This window comes from Haemaphysalis longicornis, unplaced genomic scaffold (assembly GCF_048455015.1).
Source record: "Haemaphysalis longicornis isolate Haplotype H1 unplaced genomic scaffold, Haemaphysalis longicornis Haplotype H1 scaffold_1, whole genome shotgun sequence".
Taxonomy (NCBI): domain Eukaryota; kingdom Metazoa; phylum Arthropoda; class Arachnida; order Ixodida; family Ixodidae; genus Haemaphysalis; species Haemaphysalis longicornis.
In genome coordinates, this window is record NW_027526203.1 from 324,026,405 (window position 1) to 324,048,645 (window position 22,241).

The 22,241-nt window shown below is 47.8% G+C and overlaps 1 protein-coding gene across 1 annotated transcript in view; it reads right to left on the reverse strand.

The window, feature by feature from the left end:
* LOC144159576 (phosrestin-2-like) overlaps positions 1 to 4,245 on the reverse strand; it is a 360,527-nt gene extending 356,282 nt beyond the window's left edge. The window contains exons 1-2 of the mRNA XM_077691156.1: positions 4,223 to 4,245; positions 3,224 to 3,271 (exon numbers count right to left, since the gene is read on the reverse strand). Coding sequence (XP_077547282.1) covers positions 3,224 to 3,271; positions 4,223 to 4,245 — 71 coding nt within the window. The remainder of the gene's footprint in view (positions 1 to 3,223; positions 3,272 to 4,222) is intronic.
* Between the last annotated feature and the right edge of the window lie 17,996 nt (positions 4,246 to 22,241).

The window sequence follows — 22,241 nt, forward strand, 5'->3', positions numbered from 1 at the left end:
AAATAAATAAATAAATAAATAAATAAATAAATAAATAAATAAATAAATAAAATTGATTGATTATAAGGTTTAACGCGCCGTCGCTACACAGGCGATGACGCGCGTCCTACTGGAGGGCTCCGGGCTAATTTTGAACACCTACGGATCTTTAACGTGCGCCGAATTTTCGAACCCACTGGCGTTTTCGCCTTTCGCCTAAACCCGAAAAGCGGCCGCCGCGGCAGGGAATCGAACCTGCGTCCTTGGGCTAAGCAGCATGGCGCCTTAGCCACTGAGCCACCGCAGCGGGTTGACCGTGAGTATACCAGTCTTGTCTGAGCGGCTACGTCAAGGAGGTGACCGGTCTCATAACGGGGATTTTGTCGTTCCGCCAAGCAGGGTGAACGGCATTGAAGACCCCTGTGAGCCCATGGGGTGACTGGACAGCAGTTAGCAGAAATTGTCGGTTCTGCCAATAAATCCTACGGTATTTCGCATTGTTAAATTCGTGATTTCTGGCCACGAGGAGATGCAGACAAAGCCTTCCGTCCTGGATCAACTCCAAACTGGCGCAATTCCGCACTGATGAGGCAAACTCTATCGCCAGGATTATAAATACTTTGTACAGGGCTACAAAGCATAATCCTCCTGAAAAGTCGCCGTTTGCGTAGCAAAGTGCGCCCAGATTGCGCAGAGATGAGCGTGCTGTGTCGTTAACGTAATTGGTGAATGGAAGTTCTCAAATCTAAAAATCTGACATTACACCCGGATCTCGTGTTCTGATTGCAAATTTTGTTAACTGAGAATCAATGCAGTAAGGACACGTTAATGGAGAATTATTGCCATTGGATGTAATTGTAAGAGTCTTTTAAGGGTTTAGTTCATGTAATATTAGTTTACCCCTCAAAGAAACTGCCCTTACGTCGCCTTGTAGCTGCATGCAATCAGGCGATAAAGTTTTTTATACACGATAAAGTTTCTTATGTTCTGCAAGCTGCAATGAAGGAGAGTATTCTATGACAAATATGATGTCATTAAAAATTCTATCGGGAGTACAGATCCAAAATGAACTCCTGGGGATCCTCAAATGACCCAGCCAAGCCGCGTGACTTTGCCACCAAAGTATACTAAACATAGTTTGCCCTGCTTTCAGGTTGGTAGCAGTGCATGCACAAAAACGAGATATGCACCGCACGCAGACACCTCACGAAGCAAAACATCATGACTGACGCCATCCAACGTCTTACTGCAGCCGAAGTATATCGCGTCCACGTGTTTGCACGCGAGTGTGCCCATGTTCGCGTCGTTCAGAAAGCAGGCAAGGTTCGGCTCGACAGACCGGGCGGGTGCGAAGGCATGGTGATGAGGCTAGCGGGACATTTCAGCTGGTGGAATGCTCGTACTTTCGCCTTTTGTACGCTCGAGCGTATAAAAGGCGAAAATCAACTTTTTGACTATTCCAGTAGGAAAGAACGGCGACCAAGAAAGCAGGCAAGCAAACACGCAACCAAGCCGGCAATCATACCATGGTGCGAGGAGCATTTGTTCTGTCTAGACCAACCAGGATACGAACGTGTGAACGGTAGATCAACGGAGCTACAGCCAGCCGTCTTACCCACTCGGCTACGAACGTGGTTTATTACGGGAGCGTCAAACGGCTTACTCACGTGGCTATGACTGTGAGGAGAGGAATCACGCCACCTGCTCGACAAAGAACACGTGATAGGGTACATTCTGCACCTGCGGGCGCCTATGATTTAAATGTGCGCGTTCAATAGTACTGCTTCTTCGATTTCCTTCTTCATCGCTGTTATAGCAACAAGGATGGAGTAAAGGTCGTTGCGGAAGTGGAGAAGAAGCAAATCGGCTGCAATTCTGGACTTAAACCGTCGTGATGGTCGTGAGGTTGCGTAAAGCTTCGCTTCCTTCAAGTCTTGCGCGTTAGTGTGAGCTTTCTTCATTTTTATGCATGTTCAAGGCCGCGGCCAGCGCCAGCTTTTCTGTGACACGGGGCCCTTAACGATACTCGTTTAAACGCTTGCTGCAACGATGGGAAGGAGCACGTTATAAAAAGCCCTGTTTGCCAACTACGAGCACTCATGGAACGGGTACGTGTCAACATTGTTTAGCAAAAGAAAAAAAAGACCTTCGGCTCATTGGAGGCAGGGCATTAGTCACTAACGAAGAGTCGCCGTGTTCTTCAAATTAAATACGCACATTGGTTGCTTTCTTTTAAAACTAAAACAAAGTAAAATGGCAGCTTTGGGTTAAGAGACTGCATGGAAAACCGGCGAGATAACTGCAAAAGAAAAACGAACACTCTGCGGAGGCCAGCGGCTCCGTTGGGTGCTTTACCCGTCTAAGGTCGGCTCAATCAGCGTTTATATGCGCAAAAAAAAAAATAAATAAAAGGTGGGAATGGGGAGGGAGAAATGTCGCGCGCTGTTTGCTTTGGTCGTCACTAAGAATGAACCCCTTTCTACCGGCCTGTGCGTTGTCGTGCACCCGGTGTATGGATGTTTCGACGTAAGTTAAAGTTCGTTGAAACGGAATCGTACCAGTCCCAGACTCGTTTCCTCAAAAGAGACTGTAGATAACGCGGTAACTCATAGTGAGTATCTTTGAGCGATTGAGTAAACGTGTGATTCGTATCTCCTCAGAAACCCTCGGAGGAAGCTATTCTTTCTTTTTTTCGACACCTCATGAGCCTGGAGGTTTTTCTAGAAAGTTTCTATATTTTTGCCATTTATGGATACAGTTTAGGTCAATTCTACAAACCAAGACGAGCTATTGTCCCGGCTTCGCGACTTCATGATGACATAAAACTTGCGTTTAAAACCTCAAATTTTGTTCCCTCATCATAAAAACGCTGTTGCCGAGCGAATGCGATCTCACATCGGAACCCGTGGGACGACTTGAGATCGACGCCAAGTACTTATAATTGCGTTTCATTTTTAATATCTATGTAAAACTTACCCGCACACGCACACACATCTCGCAAAGACCTGGATACTGTACCAAGGGCATTTTGAAACTGATCAACTGAACTACGACCCTTTTCGTTGCCATGGCAACAATTGTTCACCCAAGTGACCCGGAAATGTATTAGGATGTCTCGGTGGCATCCCCACTGAAAAGAGATAAAGCGTCCAACAGTGTGGGAGAGTATGCAGAACGAATATCAAGCCCCGTGCACGAAGAGAGCAGGGATCAGTTTCATGCAATGGAAATATTGAAGGCTTACAGTGTCCTTCCCGATGACGACACTGCCGCCAACGCACCATCCTTGGTGCTGCAAGAAAAGAAAACGAAATAAAGATTTTACACTTTTAATCTTACGCTCCGTGAAGGCAAAAGTGAAACTCCAAGTTTGCTGGGCGCGTCTATCCGTCTTCATTGATATCCGGTCATGGGACTTAGGCTGTGCCCGCACAACCAGTGGCAGTCTTAATTTCCGTTTTGCTTTTTTTCTTGCGTAGCGTAAAAAAAAATGTTTTGATTTGTGCATTGAATCCGACAATGTCAGCGGGTACAATGTCGCATCACGTTCGCAAACGGCGAACGTGACGCGATTGCGATATTATGAATAGCTCATTGGTCGAAAAAAAAAAAAACGTGTCAAGGAGAGCCGTAAAGCAAGGTAGAGAACGCGGGATAATCTAACGTGCAGTCACAGTGTAAAACATTGGCCAATTCCAGGACAAATGCAGTTGACAAGTAGCGCTCGAGGTTCCCGTTTAGGCAAACTGTCGTGGTTTTAATGGCAGTATTTGTCATCACACCACGCCTAGCGAAGCAAGCAGAAAAAGAAAATGTAACTACCATGTCTTGAACGATTTCAGGCTGCTACGTAACAAGATGTTTTGTCCAATACCCTTCACCGTCAGAACGTCTATGTATAGAAGGCGACAGAAAGCAGGCTGGCATTGCGCAAAGCCATCCGGGAGCGTGAAAATCCAGGGTGAGGATGCACAGTTAACGTAAAAAATAATTCACAAAAGACGTGGAAAACTCAATAATGAGCCCCTAAAAGAGGGCATTTTGTACGGGCACCCCCACCGCCACCCCTCTTTACGGTTAGCGTTATGCACTTTTAAAGGCTTGCAGCGCAACGTGCGGCGTTAATGACGGATGCGTATCTCCATTTTTTTCATTTTCAGGCTGCTCATTTTTTGTGCGTTATTTTGCAAAAAAATTGCTGTGTAATATTACAAGTCTTGCTTTCGTGGTTAAAGTGACCCACACAAGATGTTGTCCGGCAAACATTCTTGGTGCATACAACGGCATACGGACCAAAATTCCACCGGTTGAACCTCACGTTCTGGCGGCCGGCCACGACGCACGCCCGCCCTTGCTAGAAGAGGTGCTCGGAAGCAGTGATGACCCAGAAAAGTCCATCGAAGGTGGCCGATGTCTGTGCCCGATTCCCAAGTGGTAAAATATGGGACTTCAGGCCCGAAAGGTCCTTGCCAATCCTTCTGACGGTTGTGCTAGACGGCCGGTGTCACGGCTGCATAAGACGAATCCTTAGAAGCGCTCCTAGAGGCGGGTCAGCCCCCTGAACGCTTGGCCGATTCAGGGGAACAAAGGCGCAAAACGAGCACTAAAATCTTTTGTCGATGGCAAATCCAGACATTGGGACAAGTGGAAAAAAGGGCAAATAAACGCGTAACTAGGGGTATACGTGTTACCGAATGTACCAGTTGCTAACCAGGAGTTGACGTTCGTGAGGGTCGAAGGATCTTCATCATCACCAACATCATTATCAGCCGGTTTATGTGTACGCGCAGGACGAATGCTTCTCAATAGACCTCAATCAGCGCTTATCCTACATCATTCGAATCCATTCTTTGCCTGCAATGTTTTTTTTTTTTTTTTTGCCGCATGCCTCCACCCATTTGGATTGCCCACCTGCTGATAGTATGCGGCGTTACACGCCTCGTCGACTTCTTTCATTTGAGTTAAGGTGTTTCCTACACGCGCTTTTTTTCACTGATGGCGCTCGTTCGCTACTTCTCAGCGTTACTTCTACCGTTCTCCTTTCCGTGGCGCGTTGGGCGGTCTAAGTTCTCTGTCAAGGTGCTTAGTAAAACTTCAAGTTTCCGCCTCATTAGCTAGCCCCAGTAGAACACATTGATTGTATGCCGCTATTTTAATTAGTGCCAGAAGTAACGTAGATAAAGGACCTTCACAGACCAGTTCGATTCCGCAGCCATTGAATACATGGCTCGCGACCAAATATCTGATCGAATACCCCTCGAAGGTCTCGCCCAATCCGCCACTCCGCATGTATCAGTGAAAATTATGATAGGGAGGATTTTATCTCTCTCGAAGCTGTTGTGCAATTACTTGGACGCCGTACATTTTCTTCAATTTATCGAGAATTGCCGGATACTTCGGGTATATAATGGCGTGGCTTACGAGTACTTTCATGGCGAAACAGCCCGAGACGTTGTCGTCGAGTAATACCGACCTGAGCCGGGTGTAGTCCTTGGGGCAGCCCGGCTAGAATTACTAAAGGACTCGCAATCATTGAGCACGATTGGGGTAGAAAACGGAGGTCATGAAAATACAGCCTAAAATGCGTTCGACAGAAGTCTAATACACCATCTTAGGTCAGTTCCTGATGAGTATACCAGGGCTTTGACGAAACGTGCCTTTAATCGCTCGGGAACCAAGCTTTCAGTCGTTTTAAGTCTGGTTCCTTGCTTCGGCTGAAAACTGGCTTTAGGTGACGAAAATTTTTGAATGAGGGGATATTGAATGGGGTGCTGAATGAGGGTATTTGTAAACAGGCGGACTGATGTGATCGGGAAAAAATACGGATCAATTTATCTAAAACGGTATATATGACTACAGCAACACAGTGGAATCTTCTAACTTATGTGAACAAAATCGGTCTAGAGACCATTCGGACTGCCTTATCTAGAAAATAGTTCTGTTTAACGGTTAAAAACAATCTAAATGAGATGACCACATCGACACTATCTGCGCTAAAGCATTCAGGAAACTGCTTTCGAGACGAATATCGAGAACGTACGTCATATAAAAAAGGCAAAGCTTGAAGCCTAGCGCACTCTTATCAGGACAGTCCTCGAGTATGGCTCCTTTGTATAGGACCCTTTCTATGCTAAAGATATCGCCTAAGTTGAGCGGATACAACGACTGGACGCAAGTTTCATATTGTGTGACTTCCGCTTCTCGTCGTCTCTAACAATCATGTTGGAGTAGCCAGAATTGGAACCGCTCCACCTGCGTCGATAGGCTGCAAGGCTAAAATGTTCACCCTTCTGTATATTAATAAACTTGGTTCATCTAGAGATATGTATATACATTCCACAGCACTAGGTTAAGCTAGTTCAACAAGGTGGAAATTTGGGCTGGTTGGTACATTTTTTGATGAGCGAAAAAAACAGCGCGAAGAACGGGACAAGGAAGGACAAAGGACAAACAAGGAAGGACAAACAGCGCTTCGTCCGTTTGTCCTTCCTTGTCCCGTTCTTCGCGCTGTTTTTTTCGCTCATCAGGTTAAGCTAGATTAAACCATTCCAAAATTGCACTTCCTTACTTTAGTCGTAGTGCGATATTTCCCCAACACAACCGGAGTTTATTAAAGTAAAGCTTTTGATGCTTCACTGGTGCTGTCCATTGTTACGCTCAAAACCCACCGAAGGAAAGCTAATTTACACAATGGGTTTCCACAAAAGCACAGTAAGTGCCTCGAGAAGAAAGAAAAAGAGCTTCCCGCGGTCGGAATCGAACCTGAGTCCCTCGCGTAATGAAGCCGACGTCTATCCGACCGCGCCATTCCGATTCGGTCGAAGCAGTTTGGATTTTGAACTTTAGCTTTGACTCCCGTTGCACGGGAGGAAGCTTCACATTTTACCCATCTTTCCCTTAAGAAAGGGACTTCGATTTTTTTTAATTGTACTAATGGTAATTGTTTCAAAAATTATCACTAAAACGACTACAATAACCTTCTTCCCGCTAGGGTAGCTGAGCGGGCCTGCAGTATCTGCAAATAAAAATAAAGATACGTATTGGATCGCAGGGCTCCTAGGTTGGTGATCACTGGACTATTTCCGCGCGCCTTCCTCATGCACTAAAATTGGGCCTGATACTCACAATGCAGCTCGAGAACAGGGCCAATGATGAAACGGGCCATCTTGTGTGGGCCCCTCTTTCATTTATGGTTATCCGCCTAAGTATAGCACTCGGGGAAAACTATGGCAATTACGGAAACCAGGTGTTGCCGAGCCACGGATTGCGCGTCCACGCCGATAATGCAGCGACAGGTCGCTTCCGTTACAAGACGGCCAAAATAAACACAGTTTTCGTAGTTTATCTGGTTCATGAGGCGATATATATTTCATAAAGCCTGAAAGAAGAAAAACCACCACGCGTGGTCTACGGCGGCCGCACCAACTAAAGAAGTGACAAAATGCGATGTGATTAGACGATGTCCAAGATTAGAATTCAAAACAGTTTCGGTTTCTGTTCTGTGAAACAACATGCTTTGCATCCGACGTTATAGTTGGCTGGGAATTCTCGATATCTCAGTAATCGGCATACCACGCTTTCTGCCATGTTGTCGGCTGTAAAATGCGTCTGATAAGGCTGCCAGCACAGCACAACTTGGAATCGTAACGATCTCTAGCCGAGATGTACGCAGTGGGTGAACGCCCTCTGCGTCACCGGAGAAGCTTTTACATCCCCCCCCCCACCCCCAAACCCCTTTGAAGCTTGCCTGACTCGTGCCTGTATCGTAAGAGGCGTGTGCGCACCAGACCAAGGGTCGGCCGATTCGGGACTGTGCCTCAAGCCGTCGGTGCTTATGGCAACACCACACCAACGCGAACTCGCCAGCGCGTCAGTGTCCGTGTGCCCGCATTCTGCGAAATCACTGCTGGAGCAATGAATGCTACAGCGTAAAGATTGTGAATTCAGTATAGAAAACATTGCCAAAAAAGAATGAATCAACTTCAAAAAAATAATAATAAAGATGCGCTGTCGGGGGTTCGAACTCGCGATTAGTGAAACAACGAACCTACAGCTCAAGACCACTCGACCACCAGCCTTTTTTTTTTCTCTTCATTACACGCGAGAGTACGCTCAGACGTGACAGTACGAGGACTACATAGTTAAGCAAACAAAAGAATACACTGAAGTTAGGAGAAGCACATATACATCAACATTCAGGCAAACACACGCTGCCGGGGATGGAAATATGAAGTATATATTCTATGGCCTGTTTAAATTTTTATTTAGTTTCAGCATTCCCAACAGCTTAGATAACTATTTCTTGAATAACGCTCAGGCAGTAAGTGTGCCCCATATTCCCAAAAATATCTCACCTCTAGCGACTGCATTTTTTAGGCAGAAAAGCAATTCGCAGATGTGCCGTCGTGCTGCTGGCCGCTCTGGTAGTTTACCAGCGCAAAAAAGTTCTTCCCGCACCTTGGTTTTACGCTGCACGATAATAGTTTCGGTTTATTTTAATTCCTTAGTACCTATATCAACTTCGATGACTCTTCTCCCGCCTTCAATTGACCTTCGATTTTTCTACTAGCGCAATAATCAGCGAAGCGTCGCATGTGCACTCCTGGGGAGCGACTTCGATTTAGAGCTTGATATAGTCTACAAACTAACAAACTAAAGACACGTTCTTCGCGGCACAAATGTGTCGTGGCTTAGCTTCAACTGAGCGAACGAATTGGGACGACCCGCCGGTGGCCGGCCGACTAAACGCTGGGCCGACTGATTCTGTCGGAGGGTCGGCGAACCCAGTCAAGCCGAGCTATCTTGTTTTGACGTCATACGAAACGTCATTGAAAATCAGGAAGGAGGACGCAGAGAGGAGGACAGCACTTTCAAATTGATTTTTCTACTGAGTAAAGCCGCGTAAACACAGCGAGAGTAGCCGAAACAGGGCCTAGAGACTCCAGACTACAATTTGCGCTAGTAAGCCCGCAATGTTTACAAATCACTTCAGTGTCCCTTTAAGGACTCAATGCAGCTCGCAACAAGGAGTTGCGACGTCTCCTCCGGGGATAGAGTAAGTCTCACACGCTTAAACCAAGTGTCGACCGCGTCAATGCGTCCTCAAGAGCGAGGTCTTGAGTGGCGATGTGTGGAACTGTTCAATGTCATGCGCATCAGCACCTCGCACCGTGCGCACCTGAAGCAAAGTACGTTAACTGGTCTTCAAGCCTACTCTATGTATTTCGGCATAAAAATAGCTAAAATCTGTTGTAACAATTACACAACAACCTAAATTTCTTTTTGCTCTGCCCGACTCATCAGGCGTAAGGATGCTATAGGGGCTAAAGCTTCTATGAACTATTTCTGGCGGGCTAGGCTTAGCACGAGTAGGGGCGGCCATATTTCTTGGCCGCATGAGAAAACTCCTCGTTTGTCGCGCTCCCCAGACTCATTTAGGAATAATTTCACAAGCAACAATATCAACGAAGATTACTTGCAGCGGCTGTAGCAAGCATTAGGCGCCGAAATAACTGCATTTCCTGTAATCAAGAAGCGAGTAGGCGTTGCGTATACGCAGGCGGCATGGCGGCGCGAGTAAAACGCGTGCCAGTAACTGACCCTAGCTCCTCAGTGTAACTACTCGCGATGAGCAGTTGATCCCCGCATTCACGGTAACGAGAGCGTAAACACTGGAACAATGTGTTTTAAGACTCAATGCTCAAGCATCTAAACGCATTTGTCGCTATTGGTTTCGCTTGAAACCCCGCCCCCCACCACTATCCCACTTCTGTGTGCACATTTACCGTGGGGGGGGGGGGGGGGGGGGACTGTCAGTTCTTTCCATTTCATGTCCGTTTCGAGCGAGCTCTGATTCATTTAGTCGATCAGGTGTTGCGCAGCACAAGCAAGGCGGGGCGTCGGTTTCTGCGCGTGTCTTTGGTCAGAGGCCTCGTGCAACTATGTCACAATTGCAACGGACAAACTCAGAATTCCGCCACGGTAGCGATATGATTGCTGTTATAATCAAGAGGAAATACACCGTCGCATTAATTTCTCCTGTCTTAGAGCGAAAGCTCTACTACGCTGCATGTTTCAAGGTCATTCATCGCGTCGCAGATACTTTCAGCCGCCTGCGTGCAAGATGCGCCTTTTATCGCTTCACTTGCTCGAAGCTTCACTGCGGCTGTACCACGTGACAAGGAGAAGGGGAAACGGCTGTTTCACAGGTGCCTAATTGGACAGCGGCGGCTGGTCCGTCTGGGACGCGTCCGCTTCCGCGTAAGCGAACCACGTGACTAGACGAGGGTTTAACGGCTGCTTGGTCCTCCAGTCTTGCCATCGGTGGCGCGCCCACTGGGTCGTCTGTGCGCACCCTTCAGAGCAAGCAAAGGGACGAATCCGATCATCCAGTTGATAGATAGACGGCACGTTGAAAAACCTCAAGCAAAGGCAAACTTTCATGAAACACTTTGTGCATACTGTTTGCTATCGCTCGTGATAACTCGGTTTAGAAGCGTCAAACCTGAGCCATTTTTATGGAACTTGCTGTTGTCCCAGAAATTTAAACAGGACTGACAAAACGGGTAGAACTAGCGTGGTTCACTTGAAAAGGAAGAAGAAAGAGAGAATGACTACATTTAGTGATTCCGCAAGGGCCCAGCCTAGTTAAATGGGATGCCTTGAAGGATAGGTTACGCGGCCATTTATCGGTCCCCGCTATGCCTCGGCTCCGACTGACGCTTTGAGCTCTTTCTGGCCGTTAGGAATGCAATAAAGAGGTGTTGTTAAACCCCATACAGGTGCACTTTTTTTTCGCGATAAAATTAGCTTGCGGCCTCAGTTTTACCTACTAAAGAAAATCGGTATTGGGAACGCCTACGCGTATACTCCCACTCCCCTCTGTTATCTGGAACGGGTCGTATACCTCCACATGCACCGAAGGTCGCCGTAAATTTTTCATCATAAAAAACCGCTCAGCGTTCCTGTCATCTTTCTTTGTGGCCCCGGCCCCCTCATCCCACGGCATGCTATATTCCCAACCGTTTCATCGCCCTTCTCAGAGCCTTCGTCTTGAAAACGCGCACGGTTCAACAAAATAGCGCCAAAAAAAAAGGAAAAACTAGAAGCGAAGGGAATTGGGACGTCACAGGTCGATTTCTTTACTGCGCGTGAGCCTGACTGAGCTTTGTATAGCTTTAGGCCGAAGAAAAAAGTAATGGACATGCTGGCACTGCTTTTTGCATGAGGCTCCTGGCATTGTTGTCCTGCACCCGTGATTTTTCAGTCTAGTCGCCATTCTTAAGGATTTTCTTGCTTTTTTTTCTTTTTAGCAAAGCAATATATCATTGGTCGCCTCAAAGCCTTCCCCCTCAATGTAAGTGCTCGTCCTCCTGTGCTCACGCTGCGTCACTCGACATTATTATCTCCGTGGATCCTTTACCCCTTGCAATTGTTGCACTAGCTTTGTTTTCTTCATCTATTCGGTAGAATTAATGCATACCAGAGTGTTCATGGTATGTCGTGAAAGCAGAATTGTGTTATACGTTCACTGCTTGTGGCAGGTGGGGATATTCCTGACTACATGTTCATTGAAATTTTCCTCGGGTGAAGTAACCCCGAATCCGAGCAGGCGTAAAATTTTGTATAATTAGTGCATCATGTGGCTTACCCAACCAGTTTTACTTTAAGTTTTATACCTGTCTATACTTTTAAGTTAATACCTGCTAAAGCAAGAATCGCCCTCAATTTGTTGCTTTGAATTCGAGAGCTGAAATCCAAAGAGCCCATAAAGCCGCTAAAGATCATTTCCGGATAAAATGTGTGCTACCGCCTTACTTTTGACGACCGAATTTCTGCTCCGATGGGCGTAGGGCGCAAACAACCAAAAATCATATCAAATGTCGGAAATAAGCCCAGCAACTTTCTTCTTTGACTGGGACAGCGTACTGACCTTTCCCCAAATCAATTTACTTGTCTTGAGGGGAGTCTACTGCTGTTGTGAAGGAAAAGAAATCTGACCTTTTTGTTATTAAAACGACCCTGCAACATTATTTCGAACTTTTTTTTAGAAATATTAATTGCTTTCAGAACGTAGTCAACCAACTCATCCAATACTTAGATTACGGGGTCGCAAAGCACCTCAGCTGAAAATTACTACTCTATGCCCATCAGATAACTTAGACGCTTGCACAAAATATCTTTCTCTCTTTACCAGTTTTGGATTTGCAGTTCTTCGACCGCTGTAATTACGTCATTACAGCGGTGTAGAGGCCATTGGCCGGCTTTCCTTCTGTTGCCGCAATGAGCGCATTCGACATAAACATTCAAAGGAAAGCCACAAAAGCAAAGCAGGAACGCAAGGCGTACCTGCTGCTCCGTGCTGGAGATAACTATAGATTTCGAAGTGCTTCCAGACGCGAGGAAGAGAGAAAAAGCGTTTATCGGAAGCACTGAAGAGTCCCTTTAAAATAGTATGGTTTTTCTCTGGTGCAGAAGAAAAGATGCCGACTTTAAGAAAGTCAGTGTAAGCGTGGTCTTTCTAAGCTCGCTTTCCCACATTATCTGTTACACAGTGAAGCCTACTCATAAAGAAAAAAAAGCGGCAGAAAATTGCGCGAACGCGGCTTAAGGAGACCACCGATGGCGATATTTCATTCCGATATAGGTACCAGCCAGGCATCTTTGGCGTAATGCAGAACGTGTTGGTATGCCGCGCTTCGCCCTAAACCGAACTAAAAAATGCCAAACCACCTGTGTCTACGAAAAGTATGCACATAGTTGAGCCAAGAGAAAATTTTCCCGTAAAAAAAAAATCTCTCCGTCTCCGTCACCATCGTAAGAATACCATTGTCATCATCAGCCTATCTACCCCAACTGCAGGGCAAAGGCCTCTCCCACTAACCTCCCATTATCCCAGTCCTGTGCTAACTGCGGCCAATTTATTCCCGCAAACTTCTTGATCTCATCTGCCAACCTAACTTTCTGCCGCTCCCTGCAACGCTTGCCTTCTCTAGGGATCCATTCTGTTACCCTTAATGACCAACGGTTATCTTGCCTTCGGATTACATGCCCTGCCCACGTCCATTTCTTCTTCTTAATTTCTAATAATATGTCCTTAACGTGCGTTTGTTCCCCGACCTACTCCGCTCTCTTCTTGTCCCTTAATGTTACACCTATCATCTTCCCCTCCATTGCCCGCTGAGTCGTCCTTAATTTAAGTTGAATCCTCTCAGTGAGCCTCCAAGTTTCTGCCCGTAGGTGAGTACCGGTAAGATGCAGCTTTCATACACTTTCTTCTTCAGGGCCAATGGTAGGCTGCCATTCATTATCTGAGAATGTCTGCCGTATGCCCTCCACCCCATTCTTATCCTTCGAATTATCTCTGCCTCATGGTTCGGATCCGGGGTCACAACTTGACCTAAGTAGGTATATTCACTTACCACTTCCACTGCCTCGCCTCCGATCTCAATTCGCTGTGTCTGAACCCGATGGTATCTCAAAGAATTCCATCCTGTGCCTCAAACATAAAAACGTTTTAATGCAACACTACCGTCGTGAACGCTGCCCTTTAACCTCGCCATACGACAAGTTGACTAAGGAAGAAGTCATCACCTACCTACGCCTTCAAACTAACACGCACCCACATGGCACCCTCCACGCCATCCACCCCACTACTCCCCCCCCCACACACACACGACGCACACGCACGCACACACACACACAGAAATTATATATACACATACATACGTAGGTGTGCGTGTGTGTGTCACATCCTCAAGGTCGCATGCTTCTATGCCGCGATTTTACCTAGCAGAAAAAGTGTTGGTTTGTTTTCCCATTTGACTGCAGTTTAAATCTCACGCCATAGAACCTTTTTCTAAGCAAGTCATACCAATTATACAAATAGAATAGCCTTAAGAGAAATGCACATCTTCAAATACTTGAACGTCAGTTCGCCCATTTCCCACTGGGCTATGGGGCGAAGCTGCAAACGCTTCAGAAATGGTGCGACTTACGAGGAAGCCGTCACTCGTGCCTGGGCCCTGATTTGCTAATGCGCCTTGCGACGTTTTCTGGACCGGTGTTTATGTCTTCGCCTGCTAACGTATGCGGAAATTGGCTGGTGCGTCCACAGTGTTCTCTACGGCTGTTTGCTTTAAGGAGCATTCATTGGGAATCCGAACGCTTTATACAGTACACGTGTACAGGTGCATGGGCGTGGGATATGTTCGTCAGCTGGGCAAAGCATCTATTCAGCAATATAACATAATTTTCTGGCCAAAGCAGGAAAATGTGCTGCAGCGTAATGAGATTTGCGTAATTGCACGCACATAATTCATCAGCGAAAAGTGCTGCCCGCGTCTTACTAGAGCTTTTAGGAAGGGATGGTACTCCGTAGTGTTCGCGCAAAGAAGCGACGGGCAGCAGATTTCCCGAACTTAAAATCCATCAATTAGATTTGCATGTACCGTAGTCGGTGTATCTTCAAAATGAAGACAAAAAAAATTGCGCCACCGCTAATATTGTGGACCTATGGAGAATCTGCTTATGTCCGAAGCTATAACGTAAATGTTACCTGTATTGACGCACGGGGCAAACATTAAAATAAAAGCTGCACCGCAATTTTCGGCTCGTATTTTTTTTAAACGAACCATCGCGGATTTATAGTATTTATACTTTGTAACCCAAAGTTTGTGCTACCGGAACTTGTTTTACGCAGTGCAACTTGTTAGCCACCTTCGTCCCACTTTCGTTCATCCCAAAACGAATGTTTGGGCGTGCGCCGAGACGATAAATGAATAAACAGAAGTTGTTATCGGTATCTCTATCTCTATCTCTCTATCTCTGTCACACACAAAAGCACACATTCAGGCACTCACGCACGCACATACGCACATACGCTCAGACACACACACGCGCGCGCGCGCGCGCGCACGCCCTCACAGAATGTAAATGGTAAGAAAGAGCTTGCAGTTGCTGCAGCACATTTACACGCACACCCCCCAAGTTGGGTTGCCATCCGACAGTTCTTCCATAGATCACTGATGAAAATCGCTAACTATTCCGCAGCGCATAAGGTAAATCGCAACAGCTACGTGTCATTACATGTGTCACAGTAAGACTGTGCGTTGCAATTCGGTAGAACGGGAGGTGCACTTTTTTGGCCGTTCAATGGCAAAATTGCCGAAATAAGCCGGTTGCTGAGTTGCACCTTTCGCCGGCCGGCATTGGGGTACAATTGCGGGCGGCGTACTCTTCAAGTATGGGCTTAGCGGGATGAGCGCAGTGGGAAAGTTGGTGCGCTCGGTATTCGGCGTTTCCTGCCGCCGAGTTGGCATGGTCGCCGTGTACCTTGCCGTATCTCGCCGCGGCCTGTATGTCGTGTTCAAGCAAGAATGGGGAGGAGATGAAGACGAGGGCTATCTCTTTGGTGTTTCTCCGTATTCGCGACTGTGTTGTGTATATTCCGTGTTATATATATTCGCGACTCCACGTTCGCGGCGCAGCCTAGCAACAGTGCGCAAAACAACAAACATGACCGGGGGAAGCAGTTTCGCGGCGCAACTTCCCTTGCTTCTGTGCAGCAATGCTTTCATTGCAGTGTCTAATAGCGGTGTTTCATCGAGCCAGAGCGCATTATTGCTGCTATACGAACAATCTGGAGCATCTTCAAGGGCCGCTCTAACGACAGCGCTGAAAGCGTCGCTTGGTGCTATCAGGTGTCCGTGGAGCTGAGGAACCATAAGGTTTTTTTTTATTATTATTATGAAATGCTTTTCAAGTTAACCTGCTGTTGCGGAAGGGACAGCACTTGTGAAATATTGTTGTTTGAGGGGGCAGTAACATTTGTACAGCGCTCATATTATCCTGGCGCGTATATTTATAAGCTGTGTCTTCTGCGAATAAATAAACGGCTGCAAATGTACATCGTGGCGGCGAAATGAACGACCCCGCAGCAATAATACAAACTTTATGGAATAAATTTTTTGTAGGTAGAACCAAAGGAAGGCAGATATTTTCATTGCTGTGATTCTTTGTTGTACCCAATATTCACATGTTTGGAGTGCTACCTGATCCGGAAGGAAACTTCACCATCACGGATACCAGAAAAACTTGGCCAGATGGGTGCAAACAAGCTATAGGAAAAAAAGCTCTGGGGAACAAACAGCACTCCCTCACCAGTATAGGACCTGCCCTCATCGGTGTCGTGCTAGGCCACAACATCATCATACGTTAACACATTAGCTATTAAATCTTATTCCCCAGCCGCTGTGGAGCACTGGACCACTGTGGCGATCAGCCCAGCGGTACAGCAGAGGGTGCTCAGAATCACTGGATCCCGACATGCCTCCTTTGGAACTTGAATTTTGCCACCTTCGACATGCGTACTCGTCTAGTGAAGAAAGCTTAGCTGTGCTATTAGAGGATCTGTGAAGCACTAACTAGGATACTCAAAGATGAAGCGAAGATAGAAGAACAGGTGAAGGCTTCGGACAGCTTCTTGGCGGGCTTATTCTGTTTTATCGAGAATCGCAAGAAAATGGAGCGCGGGGTTGGATTCTCGATCCGCAGAGAGATAGCGGGGAACTTAGAGCAATTTTTCAGCATTACTGAAAGAGTCGTGGTCGTTGTGATCAAGTTAATCAAGCGATAAAGGCTGAAGGATCCGTGATGACAAAACACAACTCTATTCAAATTAAAAAAAAAAACTAGCATTTGATAGTTCACCTCCATTCCAGCCCAGGAAAGCGTTTTTTAACCGAGAGAACGCTAGTAACTAAAAAAGCTTTCAAATTTAGCCCTGTATACATATATAGTGACGTCAAATGGCCAGGTGGGACGGAATATGCGCAAGTACTAAAAACATAGTTATCAGTGTGTTAACTGCGCGTTAGAACCCAAGTGATATGATGAGTCGGAACTAAATGTCTCACTACAACCGCCCAGTCATGTTACTTGGAGGTGGCTTAAGCCGCGGCCGGCAATTGCACAAACACGATTTCGTCAAGTTATAGAAAAATCGCTGGAAAGTGTCTGGGGAGCGGCCACTGCTTGATATTTTTCTTCAAAGGGACACGCAAGGCAAATAGCAAGTTGGGCTCATACGAACGTTAAACTGTTCCGAAGCCCTCTCGGCGTTTATTCGGTTTCTAAAGATGCTTTAATTGCTGAGAAATTACCAATTGAAAAACGCATTTCATTCCTCGCGCCATATCGTGACGTTTCGCGGGACGCAGACGGAGCCCAGCACCGAGGGATGCAGCGGTGTGGTCTGGCAGAAAAGCCTAACGAGCGAACCATGGCTGACGCAGGAGCCACTGGTCACGCACACCACATCACATGGGCCCGCCAAAACACCCACTCTGTCCCTTCAATTCCCAATCCGTCTGCTGAGAAATGGAATATTGCATTGACCAGCTCGTACCTTAAACAGCAGCTTATGCTGATCACCAGGGCTCGAGCAACGGCGCAAGACTCTGGCGCCTTGGACTAAGGGCGCCACCACCTCAGGAAGCAAACAAACAAACAAATATAATTGCCAAATCTAGATACGGTTGAGACGTGGTGCAAACGCGTGGTGCAAACGCGTGCTATCCCGAGATAAGACCGTGTTACTTATCGTCGCCAATCGAAGGGCTCGACAAAAACTGCAAAACCGACCCATTTTACTAAATCTTGATGGCGAGCCAGTGACGAAAGTTACTTGTCACCGCATCCTTGGCCTGGACGTTGCGGCCTCCGGCTCGGCTACGCCATGGCTCCGGGAAGCTCGCCGGCGCGCCCTTCAACTGCTAAATCTAGTTCGCCGGATTTCCATGAAATCGGGAGGAGCCCGCACAGAGATGGCTTCTCGTACGTGCAGTCCTGCAGCCACGTATCACGTACTAGGCTCAGTTTCAGTACATGACAAGGGCGGAATGGGATCGTCTAGAGGCCATCAATAGAGAAGCCATGAGGAATATTACCTGCCTTCCGCGCTTAACGCGCATCTCCACACTACAGGAAGAAGCTGGCCTTAACACGATAGATGAGTTGGTTCACCAGCGGCGACAGGCATACACATCTGTGGCTGCTTTAAGGTGGTATATGGGCCTCCAAACTAACACGCCGCCAGATCCCTCTCCAGAACCTTTCCTTGGACCCGAATATTAATTACTGACTGCAAGCCTCTGGGTCGGTCAAGCCGTGTTGCGCCGCAACTCTCATCCAGTGCTGGCCAAGATACGTTTTACGTCGACGCCAGTATTTCAGGAAGCCTTATTACCACAGCCGTCGTAAACCCAGCCATGCAGTTTTGTCAAACCTGCCATTACTACGCCCCTCAGAGGCCCCCGTCAACACTTGCTGAGCTCAAAGCGATTTTCGACGCCTTGACGACTATAGAGCTGCTGAGGACAGACCAATCGCAACCTGTCAATATCTTTACAGATTCAATGCAAGCAGTCCGAGACCTCCGGAAAGTACTTCATCAAGTGCCCATGTCCCAAACCATCCACGCGAAGGCTGCGGCTCTAAGTTTCAGAGTGAAGATTACTTGGGCCCAGAGGACATCGACCCCTGGACAGCAACAGGCGGATGCGGCGACTCGTATACCTCCAACGACGCATCCACTGCCCTTATTTCCAGTTGACGCAATGTCAAAGTGGGCCACCGACAAAGAAGACCTTCGGCGCTCCACAAGCGCACTTATTCCACCGTTAAGATCAAACCTCCCTGGTGGGCTCACCCGCCGTGAGGAGGTGGCGCTACGAAGGATTCGCGTCGGGGCTGCTCTTACACCAGCTTTTCACCCACACCTGGCCCCCGGATCGACGGGCTCCGTTTGGCCGGACATGTCCATTTTGCACCACGTCGGCATCGACCGCAGACATTCACCATCTTCTGTGGACTTGCCGTGGCCTCCAACGTTCCCGACAGCAAGTACTACATAGTGTGGGACTCAACCCAGGCCGGCCTCCCGACTACAGACGCTGGCTCTTTGGGCCGTATCACCGGAGCCTTTTAGACTTTCTTAGTGAAAACTTCCTGTTTACATACATTTTAACACACTCGCCTCCACCGTTTTATGCTGCAGAGCAAACTTTCGCAATTAAAAAAAAGCTAACTACAGAAGGAACGTATTCTATTAAAGCGGGAACTATTATGGGCCATGCCAGTGGTACGATCCATTTTAATGTGTGGCTAACAGTCGCTTTAGATGCAAATGTCTGTAAAATAATGGCCACTGAAGTGTAACCTGAAATTTTTGCTTGGAGGAAATGGTTCGCACACATTTTTCATCGAGGCGTTTGAACACCCCAAGAACACCCCAACACCCCAGCTGTCTTGCGTGTACTTTTTACGGATAATACATATATAGGCGGGCACGCAGTACGTGGAAAAGCAAAAGCAAACACTTAGCATATCGCTACCGTGTTTGCATCACCGTTCACCGCGTTACCGGGAGCCGGAGTTTCCGTTTGCCGCTGAAAACGGTAGGACACATTTTAGCACACCGTTCGCGGTTTGCGTATTCCGGCCGCCGCGGCGAAGTAGCGACATCTGATGAATTAGTCTCAAAGCAAGTCACGCATAATTTTGTTGCTCATATTTATTTGCTTTCGTCCAAAGTAGCTTGAATATTTCACTTTTCGGGTGAAGCATTCACAATAACAGTAGTTGTTTCGAGAATAATGTAGCCATGACCTGTAGAGCTTTAAAAAGAAAACGTGTCAGCGGCGCCATCTACCGAGTACAGTTAGAGTCAATGTAAAATAGAATTTGCCCTGCGCTAAATATTTAGGCAAAAAAAGAGTAAAAAAAATGGCCCCCACCTCCCCGGAGGGAATCGTGAGGAAGTGCGAATGCATTTCTTGCGCCGAGAGTACACGGCGTAGTAATTCTGCCATCGCCTTGAGAGGCGCAGTACCGGCGAGGGGGAGCTGTCAGGCGAGGGTAGAGGCGCGCGCCGAGGGTGAGCGCAAACCTAACGGGGGGAGAGGCGCGCCAGCTGCAGAGCATGTGACGTCACGGCGCGAGGAGAGGGGGAGCAGACGCAAAGGCGCCAGCGCGCGGTCACGTGGGAGTGCGACGTCACGGCGCGAGGAGCGGTGCGGGAGCCGGCGCGGGCGCGCGCAGCCACGGCGCGGGAGGCGGAGCGCGCGCGGGTCACGTGGGGTGTGACGTCGCTGCGCCGTTGCTACAGACGCTCCTCTCCGCTCCTCGCGCCATTGCTAGGGGAGAGGAGGAGGAGCAATGCGGACGGCGGATTCAGGGTCGCTTATAAAGTGCATCGCACTTAATATGCTGTAGTAATTACTCAGCAACCTACACTACCTTTCCCAGCACAATTTTGGGGGCCTAAAGCGCACTGCGAGCTCAGAAACTTATCAGAACTATTTGAGGCGGGCGTTTTGGGAGCGGGTTGAAACGGGAAGGGTGTTTTGGGAATGGGTCGAAACAGAAAGCGGTCAAACGGGAAGGGCATTTTGGGAGTGGGCGCACACGGGACGGACCAAACGGGAAGGGCGTTTCCGGAATGGGTTCAAGCGGGACAGGTTCAAACGGGAATGGGTTGTTTCGGGCTACATCCGGCGGGACGGCTTTGTTGTCTGCTTCAGCGACAGTTGTTTGGGCCTGTTTTGGCGCTGCTTCGCTTCCATTGCGCGCTTTCTTCGCAAGGCTTGAATAACTTGTTCGACAGCACCTGCTGGGTAACCCGGACCAGACGGTATTAAGTGAGCGTACGGCAAAGTTACGTTAAGGATTGGTTTGCAGGGCGGGAAAACAAAATGTAGAGACCACAGACAGGCATGTGGCCGCTAGAGAAACGCTACCTTCTGCGCACTGTAAACCACGAATGGGACTCCGTTACCTAAATTGGTGAATACCAATTCGTTTGTGTTTGAAGACGTTTTCGAAAATGCGAATGTAGCAGCTGGATCGGCTAAATAGCGATTATAAAAGTTCCCTCACCTTTCTCGCAATTCTCAAACTTACCAAACTAATTAGTTTGAATCGGTATAAATGAGAATCACTAAGCTCACCTGTCAAATTGTTTCGGTGTCTGCGCTTGTGTCGAGCGGTGGTGTAGCCCCATGCTAGCACATCAGGATGGATAAGTCCGCTGTCTCACCTTTCGAAAGACGCTCCTCTCCGTTTTCTTGTCACCGATGCACGGCCGGGCTACAGCGGCGGCGTCCGCCGCTCTAGCCCGGCCGTGGCCGACGCTGCTGCGTTCGAGACACCACCCCTGCTAATTCCAGGTGACGGCTGGCAGAATCTCTGGTTTCACTCTTTCTAGACCCACGTGTGTGAATTCAAGTGACGTCGCAAGGGCAATTGTTGTGGGTGTCGTTTAAAGCTTCGCTTTCCAACCACCTTCACAGCATGGATTGGAGCCAATTTTTTTTATTTGCGTTCTCTTTACGAATAGTCGCATTTTAGTCGCTTCGATGCACTCGGCTTAACAACATGGCCCCATCTGTTAGTATAACTTGTAACAGCGTGGAACGCTTAATTTTTGCAGCCCGCTACGTCGGCACCGCGACATGATTTCCAGTTGAACGTTTCGCCAGTTTTCCGTCGCGATATGGTAACGCTTATTGCGACATCTGCTGAATGTTTTGCGAAGTGAGTTGCCTGTTAGCCCATTTGTCAGAAGTGTGCCTACAGCTTTTATGAGCGCTTAAACCACTACTTACAAACGCCTTGGCACTAGTATTGGATGAAAAACGTGCATAACATAATACGCACATCATTTTACCTAAGTATGCACCGTATAGCACAGCAGCACACAACGCCCTGAGCCAAAAGACCCAGTTTGACAAACACATTTTATTGAACTTCAAGACAAACAACAAACGGTTTTGAACAAACACATCGTCGCGACATGTGCTTTGAGGCGGAAGCGCCAAACAGGCGATCGATTGCCTTCTGTTCGTCGTAAGTATAGCACTCTCTTCTTGCGATTTAAGGGGCCAAAAAATCACTTCACTCCGGCGAAAGCCGAGAATGTTTAAAAAAATTGCGCACGCTCTACATACCCGGTGCGGGGTTGAATAGTCACTAGTGATACTTCCAACATAGCAACCACAATCCCCCGCAGGAGCACGCCGTCCCATTTCATCGCTATGCGAACGCGACCACAACACACACACGCACACGCACACACACACACACACACACACACACACACACGCACACGCACACGCACACGAACACGCACACGCACACATACGCACACGCACGCACACACGCACGCGCACACGCACGCACACGCGCACGCGCACACGCACACG